Source organism: Hemitrygon akajei, chromosome 26, assembly GCF_048418815.1.
Source record: "Hemitrygon akajei chromosome 26, sHemAka1.3, whole genome shotgun sequence".
Lineage (NCBI taxonomy): Eukaryota > Metazoa > Chordata > Chondrichthyes > Myliobatiformes > Dasyatidae > Hemitrygon > Hemitrygon akajei.
This window is the reverse complement of record NC_133149.1, coordinates 34,678,119-34,696,266: the sequence shown is the minus strand read 5'-3', so window position 1 is coordinate 34,696,266 and position 18,148 is coordinate 34,678,119. Positions and strand designations below refer to the sequence as shown.

At 41.2% G+C, this 18,148-nt stretch overlaps 1 protein-coding gene across 3 annotated transcripts in view; it reads left to right on the top strand.

Moving 5' to 3' along the window:
• LOC140716857 (uncharacterized) overlaps positions 1-17,853 on the top strand; it is a 70,827-nt gene extending 52,974 nt beyond the window's left edge. For 2 of the 3 annotated variants that reach the window (XM_073029840.1, XM_073029838.1), the window contains 4 exons: positions 11,843-11,918; positions 13,688-13,811; positions 16,554-16,655; positions 16,936-17,853. In XM_073029840.1, coding sequence (XP_072885941.1) covers positions 11,843-11,918; positions 13,688-13,811; positions 16,554-16,655; positions 16,936-17,440 — 807 coding nt within the window. In that variant the 3' untranslated portion in view covers positions 17,441-17,853. The remainder of the gene's footprint in view (positions 1-11,842; positions 11,919-13,687; positions 13,812-16,553; positions 16,656-16,935) is intronic. The other variant, XM_073029839.1, reaches the window with a different exon arrangement.
• Positions 17,854-18,148: the final 295 nt, after the last annotated feature.

Genomic DNA, 18,148 nt, shown 5'->3' with positions numbered 1-18,148 from the left:
TGCTAGCCTGGTGGATCTGCAACACAGCATACTGAAGAGTAAAAACATGTGATAGGCAGAGCTAAATGATCTGGAACCATTGGATCAGATCAGAGCTCTGTAATGGTACCACACTAAGTTGTGAATACTGATGGACAGTCAAACAGCTAATGGGCAGAGGATACTACAAGAATATCCTCATTCTTAAGAAAGCAGAGTTTACCATGTGAATGCTAAAGTGAATTCTGAAATATTTACAACCATTTTCAGCAAGAAATGTCATAAAGGTCATAATTTCCTCCTGGCACCCCACCAGCATAGAAGCAGGTCTTCAGTCACTTCAGTACATTTCACATAATAACAAGATCAGTACATACTGCAAAGACTATGGAACTGGGTAATATTCCATCCATACTACTAAACATTTGCAGTCCAGAAGTAGCTGTAGTTCTAACCAAACAGATTGCACACAGTTACAACACTGCTAATTACTCAATAATGTGAAAAATTAACCAGGTATCGATAGACACAAGAAACTCTGCAGATGCAGGAAATCTAGAGCAATACACACAATGTGCTGGAGGAGCTCAGCAGGTCAGGAAGCATCTATGGATGGGAATAAACAGTTGATATTTCAGGCCGAGACCCTTCATCAGGACTGGGGATGAGGAAATGGTCACGGGTTCAAATCCAACCGGCTCCTTGCACGGTTTCCATCTGTGCTGGGTTGAGTGTCAAGCTAGCAACTCAACCTCGTAAAATAGACAAATGGCAAAGTTGCCACCTGATGTGCCAAACAAGGCGTGGGGGGAGGAATTTTATTTTTCATGGGGTGATGGTTGTGGTTGTTGGAGATCTATCATCTTCAAAGCACAAATCAGGAATATGAATGACCCCCACCTTACTCAGTGAGTTTGGTAAAGTTACCCCAGTATGTGCTAGTGGTTACTTGAGATTGATACAGTATTTCATAATGGAGACTTACTCCTCATCTGCTCCTCAAACTCCTCATCCACCCACACACACCGCTACTTGTTGTAGCTTGATCAGACCAAGTGATCAGACCTGGGATTTTCCTGGTCACGCTGACTGAATTGCAAATACCAGGATCTCAGAATGGAAAGGAAGGAAGGAGAGTTTGAATCTCAGCTTTTTTGGGGGGGGGGGGGGGGTGACAATATTAGAGCAACCTAAAGCACACTGGAAATATTTATTTTAAGATAAACCAAATTACTTCCCATGGATCTCAAACCCTGAATTCACCACTCACAGTGACACCATCCCTCAAAGACCACAGATCAAAGTCGAGGCCCTAGTTAGTAACATTTCAACCGATTTCAAGCATTCGTTCATCTGGGGACCAAGGCTCCCCCAGCTCAGGGAACTAAATAAACCCAAAAAGCTTACAATCCTCGAACTTCACCAACTGAGACTTGGTGGGACTAAGAAACAGAAAGATCAGGATGGAATATGGTAATCCTATGAAGCCCAGTATTGCCCTTTCTGTCACTGTGGTTTTCAGATTGAGGGAAGTCAGTTGAGAACCTCGTAATCTGGACCCCAGAAAGAACAGTGGGAAAATCCCCATCATTCTGAACAGAGGTCAGTACATCACTGAATCATCAGGTGATGGGTTGGCTTTAGGTTTCTGATGTACTTTGTCTTTAAAGTTTTTGCACAAAACAGTACATTTATCCTTGGACTTTATACAGATGATAAATTAGCACTAGGATCATCAGTTTAAAGGTAAGGGCTGCTACCTGAGGTCATGAAAGTTTGCACGGTACTTGAACAATATTTGCTCTAGGTTACAATTTTACTGACCTCTGATTTCAGTACAAGATATACACCAGTTTAGGAAAGGGTTACATTATCTTTTTAAGAATTTGTTCTTTGTATAATTAACTGAATAAAATTCAGAGTTAATGCCATCCTGGCAATTCTTTGCCAGTAAGAGCTCTTGGTGAGTGAGGCAAGGTAATTGTGGATGTAAGGACTGATGTATTGGAGTGATGTGTGAAGTCACCAAGTGACACCAAGATCAGGAACAGTCCTGAAGTTCTAGTATATAAAAATATAAGAAACTCTTGACTTTAATAACTCTTATGTCACATTGAAATGACTTCAAATGATCATCTTTGTTGAAAGAAACCCATTCTTGTAAAATTAATTCTGCATTTGGCAAAGAAATGTGGTTTTACAAGATGAACCACAATATATGAGTTCACAGTCATCCAAGGATGAGGGTCTGTATGATTTTGCACATCATCTACTCCCCGCCTAATACCTCAGCTGTTTGAGTTAGGCAGAGGTTGGAGTACTCTTGTGAAAACCTATTGGGTTCACTAATGTTCTTCTGAGGAGGGAATTTACTGTCCTTACCTGGCATTGCCCCATATGTGACTCAATGTAATGTGATTGACTCTCAAAAAGCTCAGTACGCAATTCCATTCAGAGACAATGAGGGAACAGCATTAAAAACCTAATATGGGTTGTAACATGTTAGTGTGGCAAAAATCGTGGAGTTGGTTAAGACCCATGTCAGTGTCATAGAGTAAGTCACATACTGTAACGATGACCTAAAATGATTGCATTGGCAATTGCAATGAATTTGAGAGTTGGGTATTTTCAAGGATATCCACATAATGTTTAACTAATTATATCAGAAATATTCTGAAGGAATGGGTGACCAATCAAAGAGCTTCAAACAAGTCATGGCGGATGTAATTTGATCAGCTTATGATGTTTCTCAATAGATTAGTGTTTGATAGGAGTGTTTGGTAATGTTTCATGTCTCATAATTTTAATGTTTTTGGAAATTTAGCAGAATGTGAAAGAGCCAGGGATCAAGTACAAACAGGAAATGCATTTGGAAAGTAAGGGAAAGGAATGAACTGACAGCAGAGAATAAGCTGGGAGAAAAAGAAGAGGGAATGAGCTGGAATATTAAGAATACAGAATGATTAGGAAGCAAGGAGTAAACTGGATGTTGAGAATGACTGAAAAACAAAGCAGGAAATGATGTGGAAGGAGGAATGAAGTGGAAATAAGGAATGAATTGGAATTGGGAGCAAGCAATGAGCTGACAGAGCGGTAAAGATAGGATTGAGAAATGTACGCTGACAAAGGAATGAAAATGGGGAAATTTAAGGAGCAGGGAAGGTGAGATTTAGACTTAAAAGTTAGTCAAGTTTTGTAACACCTGCCCATTCACCTCCTCCTTCACATCCATTTAGGGCCCCTACAGTCCTTCTAGGTGAGGCACACTTCATCTGTAAATCTGTTGAGGTCATTTACTGTATCTGGTGCTCCCGATGCAGCCTCATTTACATTGGTGTAACCCACCATAAGTTGGGAGACCACTTTATTCAAGCACCTCCACTCCATCTGTAAAAAGAGGAAAATTTCCTGGTAGACAACCATTTTAATTCCTATCCCCATTCCTGTTCTGATATATCAGTCCATGGCCTCCTCTTCTGCTACAATGAGGTCACACTCAGGTTCCGTCTAGATAGCCTCCAACCTGATGTCATAAACATCGATTTCTTCTTCCGGTAATTTTTTTTCTCCTCCCTGTTTTCTCTTCTTCTATTCACAACTCTGGCCTCTTACCTCTTCTCTACCTGCCTATCACCTCTCCCTGATGCTGTTCCTCCTTCCCTTTGTCACATTGTCCAGTCTCTTCTCCTATCAGATTCCTTCTTCTTCACTCCTTTGCCTTTTCCACCTATCACTTTGCAGCTCCTTACTTCATTCCTCCTCCCCCACCCACCTGGCTTCACCTATCACCTTCTAGCTTGTACTACTTTGCCTCTCCCTCCTCCTTTTTATTCTGGTATATTCCCCTTTCCTTTCCAGTCCTGAAGAAGGGTCTTGGCCCGAATGGTTGACTGTTTATTCATTCCCATAGATGCTCTCTGATCTGTTGAGTTTCTCTAGTATCTTGTGTGTGTGTTGCTCAAATATTGTAAACTGTGTTAGTCAGAGTCAGAGAAACATTAGGTATTTTGGCTATAAATACACAACAGGAAAGTTACTTTGTAAATTAAAGAATTTATGTACCTAGGTGATCTAGTATGATTGTACAACTTAGATAAATACCCAAGTAGAAAGAAATTTGAGGCTAAGGGTCGCAGAGTAGGACGATGTCATTATGAAAAGCCTTGGCAAGTTGCCAAATTGTAACAGGCTAGTAGAAATTGTAGCCACTGTGGATGGAATGAATGTTTAACGATAAAGAAAGGACTCTTACTACTGTATAGGGACACTAGGACCTGTCATCCATGGAACTGAACCTGAGCAGGAAACAGTAGCTTTAGGAGAAAACATCAGTGTTTTCACAGTTTTCACAGAAAACTGTGCTGTTAGTTGCAAAATAAACATTGGTTAAGACAACAGTGACAACCCTGCTCTTTGAGTGGTGCCACAGATTGTTACACCCATCTTCAAGGACAGATAGGGCCTCTGCCTAAAATTTCATTCAAAAGCAGGCTCACTAACTTAACTACCTTCCCTCAGTATCCTACAGGAAACATTGTACTTAAATTTAGTACTGAATTAGTGGAAAGAACTGAAACAAAGAGGGGTGGAGGTGGGGGCTGTGCTGATCCTGAAGCCTGTACCCTGAGTTCCTTTTATCCTGCCACAAGCATGCAAGGAGCCAGCCGACACTCTTTCCATCCATGCTGGATTGAGTGTCATGCTAGCATCTTGGCCTTGCAATTGGACTCAGACCCCACCCTGTCGTGTTTTTGTTTTGGTGATGTACAATACCACTCTTCTTTCAAAGAATTCACACACATTGTCCACCATTTGGAAATGGAACAGAAGCAAGTCATCCTTGAACCAAAGAGACTGCCGAGTGTGGCACAGCAGTTAGCTTAACACTACTACAGTGCCACCGACTCCAGGTTCAATTCCCGCCACTTTCTGTAAGGAATTTGCACATTCTCCCTGTGCCCGCGTGGGTTTCCTCCAGGTGCTCTGGTTTCCTCCCACAATCCAAAAGCCCAATTAAAAATTAATAGATTAATTGGTCACATGGGTATAGTTGGGCAGCATGGGCATGTTAGGCTGAAAAGATCGGTTAGCATTCTGTATCTCTAAATAAATAAGAAGGAAGAAGACTTTGAATAGAATAATTATAGACTGTAAAACCTCGGAATTGGAGGTGTAATGCATCTGCTCCTCCTCCAGGAGGCAGGCAAGCTCTGCTTTTCACTGTTGGCTTCACTTCAGTTGGTAATGAGCATTCTATGAGCATTTCTCAGGAAGAACTCGGTGTGCTTGGGTTTTAAACCTCTTTAAAACTCTCATCCTGGTAGATGGTTTCACATGACAAGACACAGGAATAGGAAGAGGTACTCGTCCAGCTAAACCTCTTCTACCCTCTGGTTACATGTAATCTGACCTGTAGCAGATTCCATATGACCTCCCCTCGCTCCACATCCTGCAGCACCCAACTAGGTGGACTTCCCTCAACGTCGAAAGCTGCAATTGACCCTCAGTGTCCTCACATGGATGCAAGAATTTCAGATTTTCACTCTGTGGAAAAAGTGGTTTCTGATTGTTTTGAAAGACCGAGGTCATTTTGTGCCCCTTTAGAGTATGAGATTGATGAAGCACAGAATGAAGCCATACCTTGCCACCCTTTTGGAAAAACTGAACAACTGATGTTTTTCCCATTGGCCAGGAGACTGCCATTCCTATGTTCCTCTATTTTCTTTTGGAATCTGATCCCACCAATCTTATAACTTGAACATTCTATCAACTCAGGATAAAGCAACATTGCTCCCACGTGAACCTCCAGTTTGTTTGACAATTTGCTCCTCATGTTCTCTGATTACTAACCCTTCTGTAAGTGGAAATAGCCTCTTATTTAGACTGTCAAAAACATTCAGAAATTTCAATGCCTTATCAGACTTCTGCATCTACTTACCAATTACTTATCAAAGTTATCTGTGGTTACTTGAGCTGAGACAATCCCTGAGTTATACCGTAATATGCCCAAGTGCTGGGAAGACAGAGCTCAGAACCATGCTGGAAGAAAGAGGGCACAGGGCTAGACGACCAGCAATCTCAGGTTGGTGGAAGTATTGTGCCAATGTATTAGATTGTTGCTCTGTGAATCTCCCTCACTGCTGTAAGGCCCTCTGTTGGTCACGGTCGACCATGGATGTTGTGTTCGAGCTGTCTACATCAAAGTAAATACACAAGCCAGGGCAGTACGATATGGAGAACAAGCTGTTGCCCAGGCAGCAAGTTCCACCTCTCCACACTGGTGATGAATCCAAAGGAACGGCAGAGACCAATACAGTTTGGCACCGGTGGCATTGCAGGAGTTGTCAGTCAGCATTGAATTCAACTCATGTAGTTGAATCTGGAGCTTGGGTACTCCTGCTCCAGATTTTTCCTTGGGGTTTATTCCCAAAGCCTTCCCCATGAGTGGGTATAGTCGCAAGGCAATGGAGGTTTGAGATCAAAGTTTTCCTTCTCCTAGATGAGCTGCCAACCACGACTGATGAGCTCCATCAGTGACTGGTTTTAAGGCACCAGTAACTCTGGCTATGACAGCCTTAGGAACCAACACTTGTATTAGTATATTAATGTATCTTAACTTCTTTCATAATTGCCATCACAGCCTGCATCAAGTTCCTTGCCATAGTTATGTTGTAGTTACATTATTCTCTCAAAAACCCAGAGAACTGGGTTTCATCCTGACTTTGAATGCTGTCTATGTGACTTTTGCATGTTCTCCCTGTGACTGCATGGACCCCCAGATGTTCCGGTTTCCTGCTAAATTCCAAAGATGTGCTGGTTGCAAATTGGCTACTGTAATTTGCTCCTTAGTACAGTCTAGGGGGAAAGGAATCAAAAGGGGGAAGTTACGTGTATGTGAGAGCGAATAGGTTGTAGAGAAATAATATGAGAAAAGAATGGAATTGATGAGATTCTTCTGCTGGGAGCTAGTATAGACCAGAATGACTGAAAAGCCTCCATCTGTGTTGAATACAGTAAGTAAAATTTATGTTACTTCATCCCATGCACCATCCTGGTAAAGACGACATCTCGTCTACTGATGTGGAGACTGTTTTTATGTGCAGTCCTCCAGGAGTGGCCCTTTTAAGATTACACAAGATCACCATTACCTAAGACTTGCTTTGTGTGTCCAACCAAAGTATTTTTGATGTGTGAAACAAACAGAAAATGCCAGAAGTACAGGGACGGTAGGGACAAAAATTAAGTTCACGTTCCATGTTGATGGTCTTTCATCAGAACTGGTCACAGATGCTGCTTGGCTTGATGAGTACTTTCACCATTTGCCTTGGCTTTTCATTAAGGATCTGACAAGGTTAGAATTGACTTTATATCCTCATGATATTGTAGTGATTACAGTACCTTACAGTAACTGCAACCCAGGTTCAATTCCGCCACTGTCTGTAAGGAGTTTGTATGTTCTCCCCATGACTGCATGTGTTTTCTCCCATAATCCAAAGATGTACCAGTTGGTAGGTTAATTGGTCATTGTAAGTTGTCCTATGATTAAGCTCGGATTAAACTGAGGGATTGCTGGGTGGTGCCAGAAGGCCCTATTCTGTGTTGTATCTCAAACAAATAAATTTGTTTATATTTGCCATGTTCCTATCCTGGCACTGAAATGTCATAGCTCACCCTTCAACTGCCAAACAGGATTAATAAGGTTTCTGTAGGGGGAAGGAAGAGTGGTGGGGGGGTGGGAGAGGAAATATTTGCCAAGCTCCTTCCCTGGTGCTGAAGTAACATGGGTCACCCCTCAACTGCCAAACAAGATTAAGAAGGTTTCACTGATTGACACCCTGAGAGATGTGATGATGAATCAGTTAAGAAATAGAAACTATTTTGACTGTGGTCCCTTAAAGTATCTTCATCTGTAGCACCACAGAACTAAGTCATTCAGAACAGGAAGGTCCAATTAAAACTGAATTTTGTTAAGGCAGTGATCGGAAGCCTAGAGTTGGGTTTGGGTCAACCATAATATTCCACCAGTGATCCTGTTGGAATTTAACCCTATCTTGTAGGGACAGAAGTCATTATGAACTAGGCTAGCATTTAAAGCACATCCACTTGGGTGTCCCTGGAACAGTCACTCTGCATTAACAACGATAGGCAGACTGAGTGAAGAAAGAAAAGTAGCTCTGTGTGAAATCTTCTGTATCTTTCTCATCCTTTAAACACATCTAAAGGTTCTGTGAGTTTCTTTGGTTAACTCCTGTAAGATTGATTTGAAAACTCTGCTGTAATTAACATGGACAATTTGTGATCAAAATGTTCTAATTATTGACCATATATCAATTATGCTATGGCAAGATTCATTTAACTCACTATGAGAGTGGTAAAATGAACCATTCTGTTCCAGGATGCAGATTTTGATTCTGCCTTCAAATTTCCAGCTCAATAGGCATGCACAGCACATGTTGTTTTTGGTTAATTAACAGTCAAGGTCTTGTGAACACAACATTGGACTTTAAACAACAGATTACTCCCCCAAGTGTGTGAGTGTGCGTGTAATGTGGATATGTGTGTATGGGGGAGGGTGGGGGTTTGTGTCTGTGACTCTGTTTCTCTATCTGTGTGTGTGTGTGTATTTGAGTGTGTATGTATGTATTCATATTTGTAAGAGTTTATTTGTGTTTCTGTCTGAGAAGCTTTGACTCTTCTGTGTTTCTTTCTCTGGGCATTTTCTTTGTGAGAGTCACTGTCTGTGTAAGTGTGTTCCCATTTCTTCCCTACTCAGAATTTCTTATTTTCAGGTTTAATATCACCGGTCTACACTGGCCTATGTCATGAAATTTACTGTCTTGTGGCAGCAGAACATTGCAATACATAAAATATGCTATAAAATACTATATATATAATGAGTGTGTGTGCGAATATATATAAAAGAAAGCCAAAAATCAGAATCAGGTTTATTATCATCGGCATGTGACGTGAAATTTGTTAACTGAGCAGCAGCAGTTCATTGCAATAAATAATCTAGCAGAGAAAAATAAATAAAATTTAAAAAATAATAAATAAATAAGTAAATCAATTACAGTATATGTATATTGAATAGATTAAAAATAATGCAAAAAGCAGAAATACTGTCTATTATAGAAAAGTGAGGTGTCCAAGGGTTCAGTGTCCATTTAGGAATCGGATGACAGAGGGGAAGAAGTTATTCCTGAATCGCTGAGTGTGTGCCTTCAGGCTTCTGTACCTCCTCCCTGATGGTAACAGTGAGAAAAGGGCTGTACTGTTTATGTTCTATGATATAGGGTACATGACTTTGCTTAACCAGTGGTTCAGGAAGATGAGCAGACTGGTTAATAAGGGCATTACCTTCAGCAGGCCACCACATAAGGAATGCAGTGTGATACATGCACAACAATTGCTATGTACTTCCAGGGCAGTGGATTCCTCATCTCATGTCATGGAATTTCTTGATTTCACCCAAGTAAGTAAAAGGACATAAGTTTAAATTTTTAATCCAGACTAGACCATCAATGAACCCTTCACACTACCATGGAAGAATCAAGTTAGGTTATGAGTCATGATCTTTTTTCTTTGGCATTCTCTCAGGTCAAGGATAAGTTGCTTTCCCTCTAATTCATTGAGTTCTGGAGTGTTTAACTAGGTCCTGCAGGCTCTGTGAGGAGGACTCTGATGGGCCAGGCAGGTGGGTGCTCTATGGAAGGCGATGCCTTCCTTTTGCTTTGCTCTCTGGATCTCCACATGCTCAAGTGGCTCAAGGTTCTCAGCACCACCCTAGAAGCGCAGTCTCCATTTTGAGTGGTGATTAGCAGAGATTCCCATGCTGAGGGTGTTACATTTTTGTCATGGAAACTCTGAGAAAACCTTTGAAACATTTCCTTTGTCTTCTGGTAACCTTTTGCTATAACAGAGCTTCTAATTCAAAGGCTGGGATTTCATGGACTATACTGCTAAGCTGGACTTGCTCAAAGGTCCATGCAGTTGACAGTATAAACACTATAACTCAGTCAATCATTCCTTTCCCCATTTGTCTATTCAGAATAAATCACAATTGATTCGACTGTCTATTTGGTTGATCTAATTAACCGATAGCTGTTTATCTGTACCAGCCTGAGTGTATCAGCTGCACTCCAATAGGCCACTTTGCATCATGATTTCTCACTCACTAATACAGTACTCTTGCATAATAACCTAAAGTGGAGGCTGTTTACTTTAAGTGGCAGGCAAGGCAGTGGGAAAAGGGGAATTTTGACAGTTCTTGCCCCAGAGGAAGAATTGGAGCCATAATGAGGAAAACACATTTGCAGTGAATTGCTGATATCTCAATATCAGCCTCAGTCCAATGTGTGGAGACTGGCTCTCTTTTGTAATTGATATGTAGTGAGTGGTGAATCCGTGGAATTGTTTCTACAGGTAGCTGTGGAGGCCAAGACATTGGGTATATTTAAAGCAGAGGTTGATAGATTCTTGATTAGTCAGGGCATGAAGGCTTAGAGGGAAAAGGCAGGAGATTGGGGCTGAGAGGGAAATGGATCAGCCGTGATGAAATGACAGAGCAGATACAATGGGCCAACTGGTCCAATTCAGCTCCTATATCTTATATATATGATTCAGGGTGAGGGTCCAAGATGTGATACAGAGCCTCAGGAGTACATTCAGCCAGAGACTCATTCCACCGAGATGTAACACTGAGTGTCATAGGAAGTCATTCCTGCCTGTGGCCATCAAACTTTACAACTCCTCCCTCAGAGTGTCAGACACCCTGAGCCAATAGGCTGGTCCTGGACTTATTTCCACTTGGCATGATTAACTTATATTAATTTAATTATTTATGGTTTTATATTGCTATATTTCTACACTATTCTTGGTTGGTGCGGCTGTAACGAAACCCAATTTCCCTCGGGATCAATAAAGTATGTCTGTCTGTCAGAAGCAGATCATTGGGAAGGATCCCAGCAATGACTTTCCTTCTGGCAAGAACAGGGAGAGACCTCAGTAGATATCACAGTCAGACCTATCTCCTTTCTTCAAGAAGGTCACAGGAACATCATTTGTAAGATCCTCTAACATGCTCTTCTCTTCCTGGGTGAGGGTGTTAAGAATACACTGTGACCAAAGCATGTTATAATACTCCACCAAGTATTTTGTTTTCCCCAAGGCTCCGTTGTTCTTTATTGGATGGGTGGCACTTGTGGTGGATCAAGCAGTCTAGAACACACATCAGACAGAGAATCCATTGAAGGGGCCTTTGAAGTGCCTTCTACAATAAGCACTGTCTGCTTCCCAGTTAAAATCAGAATCAGGTTTATTATTACTAATTGATGTTGTGAAATTTGTTGTTTTGTGGAAGCATTTCAGTGCAAGACATTAAAAAAACTAAGTTACAATAAGAAATAATGTAAATAAATAGTGCAAGAGTGGACTAGTGAGGTAGTGTTCATGAGTTCGTGAACCCATGAGAAATCTAATGGCAGAAGGGAAGAGGCCGTTCCTAAAATATTGAGTGTGCATCTCCTGTACAAGGAGGAGGTACAGGTAGCCTCCTGTACCTCCTCCTTGTAGTTAGTAATGAGAAGAGGACATGTCTGAGATGGTGAGAGTCTATTAGTAAAGGGTGCTATCTTATTGAGGCACCACCTTTTTAAGATGTCTTTGACGGTGAGGAGGCTTGTGCCCGAGATGGAGTTGGCTGAGTCTACAACACTCTGCAAACCTCTATGATGCAACTAGTCAGAATGCTCTCCATGGTTTATCTGTAGAAATTTGCTAGAGCCTTTAGTGACATGCCAAATCTCTTCAAACTTCTAATGAAGTATAGCCAGTTGATAAGCAAACCTCTGTTATTGTCTCTCAGCAGGCTAGGCTCCTTTGGTGTTGGGGTCACAGATGTTTTGACAGCACTGAAGAATCCAGGCCTGTTGCAGTTATTGGTGAGTTCCTGATCTCTCTATGCTTTTCCACCTACCATATGTTGAACTTTAGCTTTCACTGCCAAAGAAATTGTTTATCTGCTCCTTTTCTTGACAATGTTTCCAGTCCAAAAATAATTTGCATTTATCTTTGGTTTAATCCTGGATCCCCTGGTAGTTTTGATAAATCAAGACTTAGTGATTTCAGGTGGAGAAGCCAAACATTTTTTTTGTAGGCACTAGTTACAGCGGACTTCAGGGCTAACCAAATTCTGTGAGCGTTCTGCTGTTCCCGCTGGTTTAGACTCAGGTTGTTTGTAAGGTAAGTAGATTTAGTGTTGTGGGCTTCCACCTCAATTTATGTTATTGTCCCTCGGACATGAAAACTGATGGGCAGAAGGTTCTTTCAGGAATCTGTACCTTTAACAAGTCAGTCAGTCAAAAGAAGCTTTCCCTCTAAAATATAATGGATTTGTTTTTGAAAACAAGAGGCTTTGCTATTGAAGAGCAACATCATTTGATCAGTTGGACTGTGCACAGGAGAGCTTTCAAAATATGGTCAAAATGGGAGTGTTTTGCCCCAATAACACTAACAAAATTCTGTAGATTTTGTGTTATGGGAAGTATTTGGTCCGTTGAAATTCTGTAACGTATGTGAATGGGAAGAAGTTTGGTCCATTGAATTCTATAGTGTGTGTAAATGAGTGAAAGTTTTGTCTTTTGGGATCCTGTGTGGATCTGCAATTCATTCTACTAAAGAACATTAGGACAGGTTTAGTTGTTTTCCCTCCAGTGACTTTGTTACTGATGCTGATACCAATTCAAACCTTAATGGAATTGCACTGAAAGATCAGCAAGTTCTCATTAACAGGGTCAAAAACATCAAAGTGTTAATGAATAACTCTAGTCTGAACCTACAAAGACACCGAATAAAATCTGGTTGGAGTTTTAGAGGTTAAATATGAGTGGAACTCAGGTTTTCATTTCCATTCGGATTGTTCATAGCTTGAAACATCCACCATGATGATCAAGTCATCAACTGTGATTTCAATCCTCCTCACACTCTCAGGTTGGTATACTTTATTTTCCTCTGGTTATTTGATGTGGTACCTGATCTAGGTAGGCTTACGTTACAAAGCCATCACTCTGATCACTCTGTCTTCATTGCCCTGTCCCTCTTGTTCTTTTCATCTTCCTTTCCTTATACTCCCATGCCTATCAACCCATCGCATAACCCTCTCCCATTTGCCTACAGCACACTCTTAATATCACTGTCTCTGACCCGCTCTCAGTGTGTTATCTCCACTATGATCCATCACTCTGTTCCCATCTCCCTGTCTCCAATTGTGAATCATGTGGACCCCATTATGCTGCTATTATTATACTCTTACCTCAATTTCTGCTCTTTAAGTAAATAACAGTGGGGTATACAACTAACTGCTATTAAGCAGGCAGCTATACAGTAGATGGTCAATATAATATTATGTGCTTAACACTTTCACTGAAGGTGAATCATTTTGTCTTGGAGTCCACAAAAACCTCCTCTCTCACTATACCATCAAACAATATTCCTGCGACTGTCCAATTGCCGTGACAGAAAATTGTTTGGAACCCTGCAGAGCAAGTCACAATGGTGCCTCACCATTGAATGTAGAGGGCCCTGGCTCTATGAAGTCACCAGGTCACTTCTTGAATAACTAGAACCCACTTCTCAGTGAAATAAACTGTACACTCATTGAACCTTTCTCGTGTGTTCTTTCTCTATTCCTTCCATTTCCTTCACCCTGAAGGCGCATGGGCTGACAATAGTGATCAGTTTCAAAATGTCTTGAGAGACAGCATCAGCCAATTGGACAATGATGCCAAGGACGGTGTGGACCAGCTGCAGGGCTTGAAAGTTAACCGACGACACATGTGAGTACCTGGCGTGAGGGGTGTTATTATAGGCTGAGCTCCTGTGAGGTGATTTGAAATGACAAAATTTTGCATTTAGTAAAATAACGAAAAAAGTTGGCACATTTGCTGATCAGCAGAAAATTGATGAACTGAACCAGTGCCAGGGTTGTTGAGTGGAAGCTGATGAGCTGCACATGGTAGTCAGACAGAAGCTAAACAAAGGGTAATGGATAACACACACAAAATGCTGGAGGAACTCAACAAGTCAGGCAGCATCTATGGAAGGGAATAAACAGTCAACAGTTTGCACTGAGACCCTTTAACACAACTGGAAAGGAAGGGGGAAGAAACCAGGATAAGAAGGAGGGGGAATGGGAAGGAGTACAAGCAGGTGATAGGTGACACCAGGTGATGGGAAAGATAGGTGGATGGTGATGGAAAGATGAAGTAAGAAGCTTGGAGTGGATAGGCGGAAGAGGTAAAGAACTGAAGAAGAAGGTATCTAATCTGAGTGGGCAGTGGACCATTGGAAGAAAAGAAAGGAGGAGAAGAAACAGAGGGAGGTGATGGGCAGGTGAGGAGAAGAGCGTAACCAGATCAGGAAATAGAAAAAGAGAGAAGGATGGTGAGGGAAGAAATTACCAGAAGTTTGAGAAATTGATGTTCATGCCATCAGGTTGGGGGCTACCCAGTCAGGTGTTACTCCTCCAAACTATGTTTGGTCTCATCTTGGCAGTAAAGGGAGCTAAGGATAGGCATGTCAAAATGGGAATTGGAATTCAAATTGTAATGGGTGTTAGATGAAGAAGGTCATATTTGAATCTTATCTGCTGTTCTATACTACCCCTATCTGAATACTGTAGTTCTCCTATCTTCCCACATCCACTGTTGCCTATTATGTGCAGAAATTTATCTGTCTTCTTCAGAAAGTATATTCAGTATTTAACCGCTACAGCTGTCTATGGTAGTGAATTCCACAAATTCACTATGTCCTAAGAGAAGAAAATACTCTTCATCTCCGTCCTAATGCTTTACCTTGTATCCTGACACTGATCTCTTGCTCTAGACAACCCAGTTAGGATTAAGCAATATCATCACTGCATTTATGAAAGGGTATGATAAACCTCCTGGAGTTTTTGAGGCCTCTACTAGTGAAGTAGACAAGGGAGAACCAGTGGATGTGGTGTGTTTGGATTTTCTTAAAGCCTCTGATAAAGTCCCATGTAAGTGGCTACTGTGCAAGATTAAACCACCTGGGTCTGGGGGTAATGAACAAGCATCGATTGAAAATGATTTGACAGAAGGTGGGAAACAGAGGTGCCTCTACAGGGATCAGTGACTGGGCCTCAACTGTATACAATATGTTCATGATTTGGATAAGGAACTGAATGTAATATGTCTGAATCTGTCAACAACATGGAACTGAGTGAGATTGTGAGTTATGAGGAGGATGCAAAGGGGTTTCAAGCCAATTTTAACAAGTGGAATGGGCAAATAGATGGTAGATGCAGTGTGAAGAAATTATATCTGTTGCAAAAACCTCAAAGGCAATTTTTATTTAAATAGTGAGAGCTTGGAAGTATTTATGCACAATGGAACCTATTTTTTCTTGTACACCAGTCATTAGAAACCAACATGCAAGTGTAGCAAGCAGTAAAGACGGCAAATGCTATATCGGCCTTCATTACTGAAGTTTTTTGAGTACAGGAACGAGGATGTTTTGCTGTAGCTATACAAGGTTTTGGCAAAATTACATTTGGGAACATTATGTGCAATTTTAATTTCCTTACCTATGAAACTGTATACTGAGTACTGGAGTCTATAGCTAAGGTTCACTGGAGGGGTTCCCAAGATGGCAGGACTATCGCCTGAGGAGAAATTTGGTCGATTATATTTTCTGGAATCTAGAAGAATGAAAAAGGGTTTTACTGAAACTGACAAAATCCTAACATGTCTTAACAAACTGAATGCAAAAAGGATGTTTCTGAGGCTTGAGGGTTGAATGGGGTAGGGGAGGGAATTGAGTAGGATTGATGTCTCAGTCATATGCTGACATTAAGGACTGAGATGAGGAGAAATTTTTCGCTTAGAGATAGGTGAATTTGTGGAATTCTGTACCCAGAAGGCAGTGGAGACCGAGTCACTGAGTCTATATTATAGAGGTGAATATACAAGGGGTGATTGATATGTTTGTGGCCTAAGGTAGAAGGAGTCAATTTTAGAAAACCTAGCTCATTTATTTTTCAACATAGTCCCCTCCTACATTTATGCACTTAGTCCAGCGGTCGTGGAACATACGGATCTTGGACCTCCAGAAAGTGTCCACAGCAGGGGTGATTGATACATTCATGGCCTAAGGTAGAAGGAGATGAGTTATACAGCTCTCATTACATGCACATGCAGGTCAGCTCTTTGAATGATCATGCAGAACGTTTGAAGCTAATAACTCATCCCCTTCTACCTTAGGCCACGAACCTATCAATCACCCCCGATGAGTTATTAACTGATGAGTTATTGACTTCAAACTTTCTGTGTAATCACTCAAAGAGTTGAACTGCTTGTGCATGTAACAAGAGCTGTATAACTCATCCCCTTCTACCTTAGGTCACAATCTTATCGATCACCCCTGCTGTGAACACTTTCTGAAGGTCCAAGATCCGTATACTCCACGACCGCTGGACTAAGTGTGTAAATGTAGGAGGGACCTATGTTGAAAAATAAATGTTCTAAATTTTCTAAAATTGACTCCTTCTACCTTAGGCCACAGACATATCAATCACCCCTCATATTTAAGAAGGAGATACGTTCTAGATATGAAAGGTTTCCAGGGAACCAAGAAAAGAGCAGGAATATTGTATTGAGGTAAGCAATCAGCCATGACCAAATTGAATTATGGGCTTGTCTTGAAGAGCCAAGTGACTTATTACAGCTCTTATTTTCTGTTACTTTGTGCTATTACCAAATGCCTAACAAAGGCACTAACTATGGAAGGTGTTTGGGTTTCTTTCCTTATCTATTATATCACTCTCCATTTTGTTCTGAGTCTTTGCCAAGCATCGAGTTGCCAGGAAACTTTCATGCAATCTGTCTTTTTGGATATCCACCTTTCAAGTTCATCTCCTTTTCTTGTTGATTCTTCCAGCCCCACAATGGCTAATCCCGGCCTGACTCCCATCACAGACAACATTGAAACTGAGATGTCAGAGAGAAGAGAGGCCATCCAACAGCAGGTCACAGAGCACCTGAGCAACATGAGTGAGAAGCTTTCAGCTGCCATTGATGGCATGCGTCAGAAGATCAGCAAGGACGTTGAAGAAATTACTCAAAGTCTGACACCCAGCATTGAAAGACTCAGCATCAACCGATGGGGGCAGTTATTAACCCCCTACAGCAAGGTTCTTAAGGCCAGGCTGGAAAGCACGAAGGACGTAAGAGATGTGCTGAGTCCGTCCACTGAGCGAGTACAACTGAAAAGTATTGGAAATGTGAACATCCAGCACATGACTGGCAATGATGAGGAGACGCGCAATGCATTTGACCTAGTCTCCCAAGAGCTAGTCAGTAAGATGATCCCGCTGATCAAAGATAGCATGAGCAGGGTGAGCCAACTGGCAATTGAAGTAGCCCAGAAGGGTTGTGCAAAATAAGTTAGATTCACCGCATATAAGGTGGTTCTGTACATCAGAGAACTAACTGAAGGCCAGCCTCACAAGTGTTGATAGCACCAAATAAAATCTGGAATCATATCTCTTAGCAGCAATATCAACCAGTAGATTGAAACAAGTGGTCCCTGTAAAGAAGGCAACAAAAAATGTGGAGGAAACACAAATCAGAATTGTCACAAAGTACAAACATCAATCAGCAGAATCTTCAGTGTGTGTCCTCGGCTTTGCCAAACTCCCATCTGCAACCGTTAAACAGCAAAAGTACTTAGCTAAATTGTTACCCAGAAATGTGGAATTGCTTTGGAACACAAAATGCCATGTCTTTGCTTGTAGTCATTAAAAGCCCTTCAAATGCTTTTATTTGTAAGCCACTAATAAAAATTTTTCAAGCTTGATCTGTAGAATGTGGTTTCTTGAACTCACTCCTGTAAATTTCCACCAGCCCAATGACCCTCTGTAACATTTATTCTGCTCCAATTCTGAAGGTCTTGAGTTCTGTTACCAAAGTCCTAAGTTTCAAGATATCCTCTTCAAGCCTCTTTCTCTCATTATTTAGGGAGAAAAATAGCAAGGGAAGTAACATAGTAAAGAGTAAGTGAAAGTTATAAATGTTATTTTCAAGAAATAAGCATCAACACTTCTAAAATTAGGACTTTAAGGCATGTGGTTCAAAAGGAATTTTATCTCCAT